The sequence below is a fragment of the Arachis hypogaea genome, chromosome 19 (genome assembly GCF_003086295.3).
Source record: "Arachis hypogaea cultivar Tifrunner chromosome 19, arahy.Tifrunner.gnm2.J5K5, whole genome shotgun sequence".
Classification (NCBI taxonomy): Eukaryota; Viridiplantae; Streptophyta; class Magnoliopsida; order Fabales; family Fabaceae; genus Arachis; species Arachis hypogaea.
The window spans coordinates 155,849,150-155,864,131 of record NC_092054.1 but is presented as its reverse complement, the minus strand read 5'-3'; the positions used below and the strand labels follow the sequence as shown (position 1 = coordinate 155,864,131).

Here is a 14,982-nt window from a genome sequence, read left to right as displayed (position 1 = left end):
TATACAGAGAATAAAACTATTCAATTCAGTGGGTGGTCCTGGTGGATTCAAAATTCCACAAACATTGGAATATGTTACTCTATAAAAGACTAGCTCCAAGTCAACAGTGATTACAACATCGACGTACGCTTAACGGAATTGTTGCAAAGAATTCTTGAAGTAATGCTACTATATACTCGATCCAGAGCATGTATTATTGGTCACCCTGTATAAAGTGTTTGCTACTATGCTTACAAAATTAAAATTTAACTGAAACTATGATAAGTCTCACCTTTAGTCTCAAATTATTATATGTGTGTAGTCCCACAACAGTTGAGGGTCAAGTAGAATTCTTGTACCTAGGACAAAGTTTGATTTCCAAGTCCACTTGGGGTGTCAACAACCTCAAATCATGATATCACAATATTCTTTCTATATATGCAGGTATTATACAAATTTTTAGTAAATCTGGGTTGGTTTGATATCTAATGATTTGGGAGTGAAACTTATTCCTATTATAAGTACCAGTTTTCGAATGTGCACCAAAGATTCTATCACTTAATTAGAATGACAAGAAAAAATTTGAAATGTAAAAGGAGATAAAAAACTTAAAACTGAAATTGCTTAAAACAAAGAAAATTATTTCGAAAATAAAGAGAAACAATAAAACGCCTTCGATAGGATCAAAGGATTTTGAAATTCAAATACAAATACAGGAATGTTAAAAGAAAGAAAAGAAAAAACTTTGTAAAAAAGTAAATTTACAGAAAGAGAAAGATTACAAGAAATTTAAAAGAAATATTAAAGACATGGAAAGAATTTTACGGAAAAGAAAACTCTTTGCAGACTCAGAAAGTTGTTGAAAATATGAATGTACGATAGTATTTTTTGAAAACGAATTCCAACCCTTATTCTTTCAAAGCTATGTCTATGTATAGCCATTTTCAACCAATCAAAATTCCTTCACGTGCTCCACATACAAAGGAATTAAACATAACTGTTTCTGCCACAATAATAGTGTGATAACCGTCTTCAACTGTCTCGATTACTGATCTCCCTGTTGCTTCGATCATATATCCTCATTTTCGATATGCATCTTCGATCAACCTAGCTTGCTCATTGATGATTTTTCTTCAATCACCTTGAGCACCTTTTCAACATAATTCAGACAAATATCTTCGACTTGTTCATCATCAAATTTAAATTGTTTTTAGCCAACACCAGGTAATGTAATTAGTATATGCATCACAATCCTTGCAGCTAAATGACCTCATAGTATCTTGCCTACTTTCCAAATGGCTCCCCTTTTTCTGTTGAAAACTCTGATTATGTGTCAGTTTGTGTTTGTGGTTCATGTGATAGTTGAGAGCAGTGAAAAGTGTCCAACCTCTTTTGAGTGTGAAAAACTTGGCAGCATCAGGTTCCCTTTCACATATTCAAAACGCCCTCATTGTGGCGTTTGGCCATACACGGCTGCCATGATAACAATCCAAATGCCTAGCAAGTCATAGTGAAGCTGATCATAGTTATCCCACTATATCACCCATCAATTGCACCTATCGGGCCAATGGGCAACCGTCTCTATCAGTTCACCCACACCAATAAGCAGAGAATCTTACTTCAGTGACCCAATCACAAAAGAGAGTTTTTATTAATGTTCTATCCAAATTAACAGTATGGGTCAACTGCACTTTGATATCAATTGAAGATTTGTGAATGACCTAAAGAAGAGGGATTGAATTTATGACTTCCTTTGTGATTCTTTTAGTTCAACTTCTGATTTGAATGAGAACTTAGTTGCTGTTTAGATTGCAAAGTAAAAATTCAGTAGACAATTTTAGTTTGTCTCTACATGAACCTTCTGGAACAGAGCAACTTTGTAGCTTGAGGATAGCAGTGAATACTGAATTATAAGATATTTCAGGAGACAATTTTATTTTGTCTCTTATTGCAGAAAATCAGAAGAGAGTAGAGAAGAGAAAATCACACTGCCATATATCCTGGTTCAACCACTTAGTACAATGTGACCTACATCTAGTATTCTCCACAACAGTAGTAGAATTTTCACTATATTTTAAAAATTATAAACACTAATTTTTCTAAGATTCAACCTAATCCTATCTAGGACAAATCCAACTTCTACCCAATCCAGATTTAACTAGGTTCACTCCCTAGATTTTCAACCACTAAGTGCTCACCCAACTTTGTAAGAGAATCCCCTCATAATCATGAATACAAAACAGAAAAATATACAAAGGATATCTGAAATAAACATTTGACTTTTCTTAAAGTCTAACTCTTTTTTGGCTTTTTTCATTCGATGACTTTTTCTTAATTCCTTATATTAATGCATTTTTTCATTGAAATAAAGAAAGATAAACTGAGAAAACTGAATTTCTTAATTCCTTACATTAATGTCTTTTTTCATTGAAACAAAGAAAGATAAACTGAGAAAACTGAATATTCAACAGAGAACCATGAAGAAAAATAATGTATAGCTTTGTAAGCTATGGATATCCAAACTTTATACTCTCACTTCTTGAATCAATCTTTGGCCGTTTACCCTTTTAATAGAGGAGTAAAGTTTCCAACGCTTGAATATTGGATTTGAACAATGTTAACTTCTTCTTTTCCTATATCAATAGCAGCAGCAGCGCAAAAGAGAGATAGAGTAGCAGCAGTAATTTTGAACCATTTATGTATCCATACCTTTTATCTTCTCTTTCATCATTTATCATATTGCTTTACAAATCTGAGTCTTTTATTTGTGCGTTTGCTCAAAGTAGCTTTTTTTTACCATTGATTTGTTGTGAAGCTCCATAACCTCCATTTGAATTGGTTTTTTCATTTGGTGCATGCAGAAAAAAGGTTTTCTTCAACAATTTTTAATGAAGCACAAATAAAGAAACTTTCTCTGATGTAGCCGTAGGATGTGATATTTGCTTGAAATCCTAACTTGTTTGACCTTCTTCTTTTTGCTTAGATTAGATAACCATTTTTACATCTTAATTTGAGCCCTAATCAGAACTTCTTCTTTTCTTGCTTTTATTCTGAACTTTTGTAAGTGGGTGGGTGAGAGAAAAGAGAGAATAGAAAGTTTGGTTCGGTAGCTTTGATTTGGTTCAGATAAAAATAGATTTTCATTTCTTAGTTAGTCATCAAATGAGTGAATGGACTTGAATTACCAATTGAACTTTTAAAGTGTGATATACTTGTTTTTGGGCCAGCCAGGATTCTTTTCTTCTTTCTTGTGTTTGGAGATCAGTAACACTTTCTTTAAATCATAAATGATGATCGATTATGAATCTGAATCATTGTTGGGCTTTGTTAGCTTGCTTATTGGGCCAGTATTGATTAGTTTAACTTTCTGTACAATTAACAAACTAATCATACATACCATTTAACTTTCAACTCCAATAATAATGTTTGTTAATCATCAATTATTTTAGTTTTCAAATTCAACACATAGTATTAAACAACAAACCAAATGGAAGGTTTGTTGTTGTATACATAGAGTCTCATACCATAGCGATCACCGATGTGCTTCTACGTAACTCTTTGAAAGCCCAATTACAAGCGCAGCGTTGCATAGCTTTCAGCAACAATTTGAGTTTACCTCACATGCCCAGCTCTCCCTTAGGTTATGCATACGCCAAATTCAATACAACAGTATTCAGATGCCCTCCCAATAATCTGACCCTTCCTCAGTCATTTTTTAACTATACAAACTGCCCTAACTACCACATCTACTATGATGGCCTTCCAAGTGACGGAGATTCTCCTCACTTTAGCAGCATGTTCCAGGTTTCATTTTGCATTAAAAGACGAAACAAATAGTAGCCACCCTTTCTCATTTGTGTCTGATGTGATCCAGATGGAAGTACAATTATCTAGTGATTGTAGAAACTGTAATGATCACAGAAGAGGACACTGCCAACTTGACACCCAAGGAAACTTCCTTTGCGTCACAGGTATCTTAGAAGTTCAAACGGAGTAAATCAATTCATCTATCTATTGATTTGTTACAAAAATAAATAATTGCTTCATTTTCAACTTTGCTAGACGCAGGTCATATTAGTTGGATCGTGAAGATGGGACTAGGACTAGTAATGTATCGAACATAATAATCCTCACTATCGAACTTTATCAGTGTGTCAAATTTAATGAGCCATTCTACTTTTATCAATTAAACATCGTCTTCTATGTCTCTATTCTGAGACCAGAAAAACATAATTTACTATTCCTAACCTTCCATTTCCTCTCTTTGCAGTTGCTACAGTTCTAGTGCTAGTAGTAATGGTCACGATCTACTACACAAGATGGAAGAAGGAAAATCCTAAACAGATGCTGGTGGTTGATGCCTTTTTGGAGAAACATGGGCCCCTTCAAATAAGGAGATATACTTATTCAGAGATGAAGAAGGTGACCAACTCTTTCAGAGACAAACTAGGCCAAGGAGGATTTGGCAGTGTATACAAAGGACAATTGCAGGACGGACGCCATGTTTCAGTGAAGATCCTAAGTGAACTGAAAGGTGACGGTAAAGATTTCATCAATGAAGTTGCGAGTATGAGCAGAACTTCTCACGTTAACATTGTGGCTCTTCTTGGCTTCTGCTTTCAAGGTTCCAAACGAGCTTTGGTTTATGACTTTATGCCCAATGGATCGCTTGAGAAGTTAATCTATGAAGAACATACTGTGATAGGAGATCACCAATTGGATTGCCAAACTTTATATGATATTGCAATTGGTGTTGCTCGAGAACTTGAATATTTGCACACAGGCTGCAATACTAGAATCTTGCATTTTGACAATAAAGCCTCATAACATTCTATTAGATGAAAATTGCTGCCCAAAATTTCAGACTTTGGACTTGCAAAAGTTTGCACTAGAAAGGAAAGTATTGTATCAATATTTGGTGCTGGAGAAAATACAGGTTATATAGCCCTGAGGTATTTTCCAAAAATTTTGGTGCGGTATCACATAAGTCGGATGTCTACAGTTATGGAATGATGGTCTTAGAAATGGTTGGAAGAAGAAAGAATATCAATGCTGAAGTTGATGCATTGAGTGAGATATTTTTTCGTTATTGGATATACAATAGACTTGTGTCAAATCAAGAGCTTGGTCTGCAAAATATAAGAAATGAATGTGATAATGACATGGTTAGAAAGATGATAATAACGAGTTTGTGGTGCATTCAAACCAACCCTTCAACTCGACCATCAATCAGTTGGTGGAAACGTTGGAAGGAAGAGATGAGTTGTTGCCATTGCCTCCTAAACCATATTGGTTTTCTCCTTCAACCTCTCCCTGAATTTTGAATCATTGTAGTTTATATGTTATTAGTAAAGACAATGTATCAGAATATGGTGGTAACCAAGAGGGTATACTGCCATTCTTATTAATCCTTCTAACCTTTATAAAGACACTCCCCCCCCCCCCCCCCCCCCCCTTTTCGCTCTCTCTCTCTCTCTCTTTCTCCCTCTCTCGCCAGCTTTTATAATTCATTCCTTTTTGTTATCAATTCAATTTAAGAGAATACATCACCTCTCTTTGTGGAGTTTGAAGACTTAAAGAAAGTCTTAACCGATATATGAAACTTCTATTGGATACTATACATCTTATAGTAGTATATGAGGTACAAGGTGCTAGCTAGCCATATTATTGATATCAAATCATAGACTTGATGAGCAGTTAAAGTAAATTCTACAAACTTTCGGATATGTGACTTAAAATCGTTCCAGAGCATTAGCAAACAAATCAATCAACTATCACTCATGATCTTAAAATCTCGAGTTTGCTTTATAATAACTAGAAACAATTACTACCTCCCAGAAAATTACTATATAAGAAGAAAAAGAACGTTACATATGACAAAAAAAAAAGCAACATATTACAAGCCTGCAACACAAAACTACAACGTTTTTAAAATTCAGGGAGATGTTGAAGGAGAAAACCAAAATGGTTTAGGTGGCACTTGCAACAATTCAGCTCTTCCTTCCAGCATTTCCACCGCTTTACTTATTGATGGTCGAATTGAAGGATTGGCTTGAATGCACCATAAGCTCACTATAGTCATCTTTTTTACCATCTTATTTTCACACTCATTTCTTATACTTCGCAAACCAAGTTCTTGATTTGACACAAGGCGATTATATATCCAATGAGGGAAATATAACTCACTAGATGCATCAACTTCAACTTTGATATTCCTTCTTCGTCCAACCATTTCTAAAACCATCATTCCATAACTATAAACATCTGACTTGTGAGATACTGCACCAAAATTCCTAGAAAATACCTCTGGAGCAATATAGCCTGCAGTTCCTCTAGCACCAAATATTGATACAATACTTTCTTTTCTAGTGCAAACTTTTGCAAGTCCAAAATCTGAAATTTTGGGACAAAAATTTTCATCTAAGAGAATGTTATGGGGCTTTATGTCAAAATGCAAGATTCTAGTATTGCAGCCCGTGTGCAAATACTCAAGTCCTCGAGCAACACCAATTGCAATATCATATAAAGTTTGACAATCCAATTGGTGATCCCCTATCACAGTATTTTCTTTATAGATTAACTTCTCAAGCGATCCATTGGGCATAAATTCATAAACCAAAGCTCGTTTGGAACCTTGAAAGCAGAACCCAAGAAGAGCAACAATGTTAACGTGAGAAGTTCTGCTCATACTCGCAACTTCATTGATGAAATCTTCACCATCACCTTTCAGTTCACTTAGGATCTTCACTGCAACATGGCGTCCGTCCTGCAATTGTCCTTTGTATACAGTGCCAAACCCTCCTTGGCCTAGTTTGTCTCTGAAGGAGTTGGTCACCTTCTTCATCTCTGAATAAGTATATCTCCTTATTTGAAGGGGGCCATGTTTCTCCAAAAAGTCATCAACCAGAAAGTGTTTCGGGTTTTGCTTCTTCCATCGTGTGTAGTAGAGGGTGACCGTTACTAACAGCAGAGTAACTGCAGCAGCTGCAGAGGTCATCGAATTGAGAAAGTAATGAATGCCATGTTCAGAAATTAGAGAGTTAATATTAGATATCTTTAAGTTAATACATTTGAGGCAAAAAAGTAATGATCAATAATCCCTAAGATGCAAGAAATAGCAGAGAGAGAGAGAGAGATCCACCGTCTTGGTTTAGAATATAATAAGACCGATAGCAATTTGAGGTGATATAACATTATAGATAAAATCATGGTAGTTACGAAGATAAAAGAACTTATTATGTACGATTATTATATTGTTATATGGAATGCAAGCTACCCTACTAAAAAATGATGGACGATCTATCCCATTACCTAGTCCAAGTGCAAGTCCAATCTTCATGGAAGCGTTGCTTCTACGTTCTGCAACTGAAAGTTGAAAAGTAAGCCACTATTTAGCTTCAAATCACAAATGACAAGAAGCAGAAACTCAGAAAAGATTAGTGATCTCAAGATAAAAGTGGAAGCATATAATGACTTATACATGTACATAAATCCATTTAAACGTATAAATATCATTTTTCAATGCTCCATCTCACGGCTTTGGACACACTTTAATGCTACCATGCCACCACTCGAACTTACTCAACCTCTTGAGTTAAAGACAGCCTAACTCTTAATATTTAGCAAGAAAGCTAAGAACATAAGAAAACACAAAAGAATTGAAGTTTTGGTAGAAAGAATATTTTATTATTCAAGTGTTTGTTACAAATGACTCACACACCCAAATTCTAACTCTCACTCCTATTTATAGCCATCCACCTCCTCAATAGATGGCTAATATTAAAATCTAATCAACGGTCCAAATTGAGACTACAAATATCTATCTTACCACATTTTTTCTCCACCTAATGCGCAGGCGTCCTCGTCACATTCTGTTCATGATAACACTCTAGGTGTTTTTGGAATTGCCACAAATCTTCACGAGCTTCCCAGCTAGCTTCGGTAATGAGAAGTCATTTTCACTTGATCAAGTATTAGATACTTGGTGGTACTCCTCTTCGTCGCACGACGCGATTAGCTAAAATCTCTTTGATTTCTTTTTCAAAAAATCTAATCACCACAAGCAAAGCACGACTCGAGTCACCTCTATTCGTTCATCTTGGTCTTCATGATATGATTTAGGCATACTCACATAGAAGATCGGGTGTATCTCTATAGAGGGAAGGACTTGTACTTTGTAAGCAATCTGCCCAACACGTCCAATGATCTTAAATGACCCTTCGTATTTGTGGATTAAACCCTTTTGAACCTTGTGAAAGGCTTTGAATTGTTATGGAAGAAGTTTAATCATTACATTGTCTCCTACTTGATAGCTTGCATGCCTCGTCTTCTTATCTAGCCATTTTTTCATCCTCTTTGCATCTTTGTTGAGATAAGAACGAGTGACATCTGCTTGTTCTTCCCATGATTTAATCATATGATAAGCTTCATGGTTCTTCTCTGAGTAAGAGGAAGAAAGAGAATGTGGTGTAAGCGGTTGTTGTTTAGTCACAATCTCGAATGGACTCTTTCCTGTGAACTCGCTCCTTTGCAGATTGTATGAGAACTAAGCAATGTCTAGGTATTTTGTCCAATCATTCTGATTAGCGTTTATAAAATGCCTCAAGTAACACTCGAGTAAGGCATTCATTCTCTCAATCTGCCCATCGGTTTGAGGATAGAAGCTTGTTGAGAAATGAAGCCGACCCAAGGAGTTTGAACAGCCCTGTTCATAGTCGTCTTGTGAAGCATGGATCTCGATCACTAACTATACTGTTAGGTAATTCCCAATACTTCACTACCGTCTTGAAGAATAGTCGTGTTGCTTCCTCTGCAGTGTAGTCAGTAGGGGCAGGTATAAAGGTAGCATACTTCAAAAATCGATCCACTACCTAGAGAATAAATCCAAACTCCTCGAATTTCAGTAAGCTAGAGATGAAATCCAAAGACACAATTTTCTATGGTCGCTCTGGCTGCGGCAGAGGTTCCAACAATCTACTTGGTGTCTTATTTTCAATCTTATATTGTTAGCACACAAGAAAGTCTTTACATAACTCTCCACTTCATCCCTCATTTGAGGCCAATAATAGGAAGATTCAATAAATGGCAAGGTCCTTTGTTAGCCTTAATGACCAGCTCATTTGGTATCATGGCATTTCTTCACTAGCTTTCTCTTTAGATTTTTTCACTTAGGGACGTATAGTCTTCTTCCTTTAGTGTAGAGAATGTCGTCTTCTAGCCAAAATCGTTTAGTCTTACCTTATCTAGCTAATTCCACCAATTTCTTGACTTATGGATCATGATGCAACCCTTCTTTGTTGGTATGTAAAATATTTCCTTTGACCATGGAAATGGCTGCCAACTCAGCCTTGCAGCTTAGCGCATCTGCTACCACATTAGTTTTACCAGACTTTGTATTCAAATTTGAAAATCAAACTCAGATTAAAAAAACTTGCCACCTTGCTTGTTTAGGGCCTAACTTCTTCTGAGTTTGGAAATAACTTGTAGACACATTGTCTGTCTTGATGATGAAGTGTGAGCTAAGCAAGTAATGACGCTAAGTTCTCAAACAATGCACCACCGCGGTCATCTCCTTCTCTTGGACAGTGTATAGCCTCTTTGTATCATTCAATTTGTGACTTTCAAAGACAATATAATGTCCTTTTTGCATCAGAACCCCTCCAATAGCGTACTCAAAAGCATCAGTGTGGACTTTAAACACATTTAAGTAGTCGGACAGTGCTAGTACTGGTCCTTCTGTGATAGCAGCCTTCAACTTATCAAAAGCCTTTTGACACTCCTTTGACCATTTCCAATAGTGATATTTTTTAGAAGATCAGTTAATGATGCAGCTTTGGCGGAGTATCCCTTGATAAACCTCCGAGAGTAATTAGCAAACCCAAGGAATGAACTCAATTCAGATATCTTGTTTGGCGGCTCCCACTCTTTGATAGCCTTTACCTTTTCTTGATCTATGTAGAGAGTTCCATCTTTAATGATGTGTCTCAAGAAGTAGACTTCGTTCCTTACAAAGGGACACTTTTCCTTCTTTACATATAGGTTATTATCTCATAAGACATTGAACACGGTTCGTAAGTGTTCTACATGTTCTTCCAAGGTATTGTTATAGACAACAATATCATCCAAGTAGATCACTACAAACATATCAAGATAAGGATGAAAGATCTCGTTCATCAAGGTACAAAAGGTCGCAGGAGTATTGATTAAGGCAAAAGGCATCCACTTATATGATTTATACCTCGTGACACACGTGGTGTTAAGATCATCACCATCGGCAATCCTTACTTGGTGATATCCTAACCTCAAACCCAACTTTGAGAACCACTTAACTCTACCAAGTTGATAAAACAAATCAGATATCAAAGGAATAGGGTATTTTTTCTTGATGGTGTTATCTTGTTAAGTGCTCGATAGTCGATTCATAATCTCAACAAACCATCATGCTTCTTTTGGAACAAGACTGGGGCGCCATAGGATGCCTTCGATGGATGAATGAATCCAGCATCTAGCAAATTTTTGAGTAGCTTCTTCAACTCCTCAAGTTCTGGCAGTGCCATCCTATAAGGTGCTGAGTCAGACGGCTTTACTTCTTACTCCAATTCAATCTTGTGGTCCACCTTCCTCCTAGGTGGTAGTTGTTTTGGCAACTCAGAAGGCATCACATCCTTATTTTCTTTAAGGACTTCCTTGATTTCTGGAGGAACGTCTTCTCTTTCAGATGTTGACTCCTCTTATAATAGAGCCAAATATGTAATCTCTCCCTTTTTGAACCCTTTCTTAAGTTGCATAGCAGAAAACACCAGTAGTCCTCTAGCTTTAGAGAATGTAGGGACCATGCATGGAGACCCTTTCTCCATGACGCATACTATATCGTAGTATGGCGTAGGTATTATATTTGTCTTCCTTTGCAAATCGAACCCGAAGACTATTTTGAAATCGTCCATGGGTGCTACTGAAAAATCCATAAGACCTTTTTAAGAACCAAGAGTCATCTCAACCCCCTTTTGCTACTCTCTTAAGGGGTTTACCCTTGGTATTCATGGGTTTGAACCAGTCATTCTTTTCGGTGATCTTCAATCCAAGCTTCTTTCCTTCATCAGAGGTGATGAAATTGTGTGTAGCATCAGTGTCGATTATAGCCATAATGGGTTTTTTATTGATAAATGCTTTGATATACATCAAATCTTTCTTTTCTGCAGTGTTTGCCTCTTTACCCTTCATAGCATTCATGAGTTGGATAGATCCAACACACTTAGTTACTTGAAATTGAGCCTCTCGTTCCTCGGCGATAGATGTCAGAGTCCCTAGCTTGGGACAATTCTTCATTTGGCATGGTCCCTTACACACAAAACATCCTCCTTTAGGTATGAAAGTCTTTTTTTTTCCTCGTACTCTTTCTTTGAAGAGTATTTCCCTTCCTTCTTGGTTGAGAAACTCTTTCCCTTATCTCCCCCACCTTTAGTAGAACTAGGTTTGGAGGAAGGCTTGGGTTTAAAGTATCTCTTATGATACTTATTGAGTGATTCGGGCACCACGATGACTTCATCGACATCTTTAACATTCTTTCTTTGTAGTTCTTGCTTTGTCCAAGGCTGGAGTCCATTAATGAAGAAGAACAATGCATCCTCTAATACTAAGTTGGGGATTTGAAGCGTGAGAGTAGTGAACTTCTTTACGTAATCGCTAATCGTACTCTTGTGCTTCAACTCCCTCAACTTCTTCCTTGCTTTATAAGCCACATTCTCAGGTAAGAATTGTCTTTTCAACTCCCTTTTGAAATCTTTTCACGTGACTATGTTGCAAGTATTCTTCTTCATATCTACGCATTTTCTCCTCCACCATAAAGTAGCATTATCAGAAAGGTAGAGAGCTGTAGTGCGTATCTTTATTGCTTCTTCGACCACCCCTTATCCTTCAAAGTATCTCTCCATTTACCATAAGAAGTTCTCTACATCTCGAACATCCCCCACGTTCTTGAACTCCTTTGGATTTGGGAGATCAATCTTTGTCGTCTCCCTTATAATGGTTGGTCGAGATTTTGCCTCCTCGAACCAAACTCGAATTTTTTCAAATAGTTTCAAGGAATTTTCAAGCGTCTCTTCGATTTAGAACATGCTTTCCTTGAAAGCATCTAGTTCTCCTAACACGTGAATCTCGAGAATCTCCTTGTCATGTTCTATTCTTTGGAAGCGCTCATCCATAGAGGATAGAATATTCTCCAATATAGAAATTCTCTCTTCTAAGAAGTTAGAGTCCTTACCTTTAGGCTCACTTGAAGAACGGGTATTCTTGCCTTTCCATTGAAAAGGAATAGCATCCCTTCCCCTTTGAAACTTAACATACTCCATGGTTTCACTAGAAATCATACCCACAAACTACTTGTGTTCCCTCTCGAACCTTATTTTGATGTCAAATTGTCACGGCCTTGGACACACTTCAATCCTACCGTACCAACACTCGGACTTATTCAACTTTTTGAGTTAAGACCAAATCAGCCTAACTCTCAGTATTTAAAAAGAAAGCTAAGAACACAAGAAAACACAAGAGGAATAAAGTTTTTGTGGAAAGAATATTTTATTACTCAAGTGTTTATTACAAATGACTCACACACCCAAACTCTAACTTTCACCTCTATTTATAGTCGTTCACCTCATCAATAAATGGTTAGGATTAAATTTAACCAGTAGTTAAGATTGATCACCTAGAACATTCACTACAAATATCTATCTTTCCACATACATTTTTTTAAATATTTCTAAATTATTTCATACTACTATTCATACTTTTATATACATCCACACTTTTCTAGATTATTTTATGATCTTCTAGAGTCTTCTAGAATCTTTCAGAATATTTTGGAATCTTCTAAGATATTTTAAAACGTTCCAAAATTATCTAAAACATTCTCAAACACTCCAAAAAATTATACAAATATCATTAAATATAATTTTTTAAAATTTAGCGTGACCAGCTCTTACGTTGTAGATGTAAGAAAAGAGAGACAGACTTGTATGTGGGTCTCTAAGCAAATGGAGTATGGCTATAACTACTAACAATGAAAACTCAAGATACAGCAAGTAAATAATTATAGTGAGCAAAAGAAGAGAAGAGATAGAGACACAAACCTATAATATCACATTTGAAAGCATGAATTCGATCAGTGCAGTAACACTGGAATGTGAATATAGTTGAATCGAAGCCACACCTTCCTCCTGTGCTATTGCACAACTTGCAATCACCCGCTGTCCAATTCAGCATGAACCCTCTCCTCAGCTCCTCTTCCATCCCTCCTCTTCCTTCACTCCCTTCCACCACCGTATCCACCACCTTTCTGCCACTCCCGCAACTCTTGGAGACCGATCTTACTGTTTTGACATCGTCCTTATACAATGCCAGAACCGAACCACCCGTTTTGTTGGTCGCTTCAGAACACCCAATTCTGTAATCTATCAACTCTCTAGGCATGGATGACAGATTACATCCGAAGAACAGTAAGATGTCCTTATTATGATTCCGATTAAGAAAACTGAAGGTCTTGGTTGGAGGAAGGGTGAGGTTGTGTGTAGCAGAAATACAAGAAGTATTTGATGAGAAGGCAGCATTGGAGACTCTGAGTGATTCGTTGTGGTAGAATATTTGATGGATGATGTAAGAAGTATTGGAGAGATTGAGCGTTGGGAAGCCATGAATACCATCAGCACAAGAGATGGCAAAACCAGGGTAGCCACAGAAAGGTTGCTGCTTGCCTTGGATGTAGAAGGGGTATCTTATGGATTGGTTGCCGCATATTTGGGGTTCACATGCCAGGTAGTGTGGATCCACATAAGCGCACAAACTGGTTCTGCTAAGCACACACAAGAGGATGATGTTAATGATAACACAACAGTAGAAGAAGGTGATGATGTCTTGGTTCATTTCTTGTATATGGAAATAAAGTTAGTTATTAATTTAGAGAGGAGGGGTATGAATCATTGAGTAGAGACTAGAGAGTTGTATTATGTGAGGGGTGGGGGGTTGACCTGCAATTGCAAGAGCAATATTGGAGTAATTCTATGTTCTGGTGTTAACCTAATGCCATGGCCCCGAGGAAATTTTTTTTTTTTGTTCACGATATTTTCAGTGTGATAGATAAATGATTAATTCGTCACGGATCAAAACTTCATTTAAGGGTGCATAAGGTTGGATTCGAACTCTCGACATTTGTTTAAGCTGACGAATGAGTTGACTATTTGACCAATTCAAATTGATGTATATAGAATTTTAAGAATGTTATATTAGATTGTTTATATATTTTTTAATTTTTGTATTTGAAATAATTGATAAGAAATGAAAAAAGATAAAAGTATTTATCTTTTACATTAGAAAAAAAATATATAAGGTGTATATAAAAAATAATAGGAATTTTTTTAAGTATTATTATTTATACTTTTTAAGTGCAAAGAAATTTATACTAAATTGAGAACTATTTTTTTATATAGAAAGGTACAATATTCAAGTCTTCAAAATAGCTCGCTTACATTCAAGAAAAAATTAAGGTAAAATTGGCTAAAATAAGACTAAGATAAACTAAAGATATTTTTATGTTTATTCATAATATTTAAACAAAAAACATCAAGAAATTGAAGAAGATAAGAAGTAAGAGTAAGAGTAAGAGGCGGAGAAAGAAAAAGAAAAAAAAAAGGTCGAGATGATAATTTAATGTGTAAGTTTAAAGAATAGAAGAAATAAAAAAGGAAAAAAATTCAAAACCGTCTTAATAATTATTTCGAAAGACAACGAAGTCTTTAATAAAAAAATTCAATCTAGTCGCTGATAATTATTTCGAAAGAATAACTAAGTTCCGGTGTCAAAAAAATTAATGTTATTTTTTTTTTATGTATAAAAGCTAATCAGTCCAAAAAAAAGATCAGAACCGAATTGGATTTTTTTTTTTTTGTTATTCTTTTAAAATAATTGTGAGAGGTCAGGTAAGATATTCACTTTAAAATAATATTGTCATGTTAT

General features: G+C 36.0%; 1 protein-coding gene and 1 pseudogene across 2 annotated transcripts; one reads left to right on the top strand and one right to left on the bottom strand.

Moving 5' to 3' along the window:
• The first annotated feature begins 4,156 nt into the window (after positions 1–4,156).
• Positions 4,157–5,296, top strand: LOC112776907 (rust resistance kinase Lr10-like; annotated as a pseudogene).
• Positions 5,297–5,616: 320 nt separating this feature from the next.
• On the bottom strand, positions 5,617–14,029 carry LOC112776906 (LEAF RUST 10 DISEASE-RESISTANCE LOCUS RECEPTOR-LIKE PROTEIN KINASE-like 2.1). Of its 2 annotated transcripts, none has more exons than XM_025821179.3 (3): positions 13,104–14,029; positions 7,291–7,344; positions 5,617–6,963 (listed from the first exon to the last, which is right to left on the bottom strand). In XM_025821179.3, the coding sequence occupies exons 1-3, from the start codon at positions 13,891–13,893 to the stop codon at positions 5,915–5,917; spliced, it is 1,893 nt and encodes a 630-aa protein (XP_025676964.1). In that variant the 5' UTR covers positions 13,894–14,029; the 3' UTR covers positions 5,617–5,914. The 2 variants fall into 2 exon arrangements, with proteins under 2 accessions (XP_025676964.1, XP_025676965.1); XM_025821180.3 differs by having other exon boundaries at positions 7,291–7,338.
• Between the last annotated feature and the right edge of the window lie 953 nt (positions 14,030–14,982).

What these genes read in the sequence shown, in the direction of transcription:
- LOC112776906 (XM_025821179.3), bottom strand. Translation starts at nt 13,893, where the DNA reads ATGAACCAAGACATCATCACCTTCTTCTACTGTTGTGTTATCATTAAC. An exon ending in TTTCAAATGTGATATTATAG is followed by an intron (nt 7,345 to 13,103) that starts GTTTGTGTCTCT and finishes TTCAACTTTCAG; the next exon opens with TTGCAGAACGTAGAAGCAAC. An exon ending in TGGACTTGCACTTGGACTAG is followed by an intron (nt 6,964 to 7,290) that starts GTAATGGGATAG and finishes TGACCTCTGCAG; the next exon opens with CTGCTGCAGTTACTCTGCTG.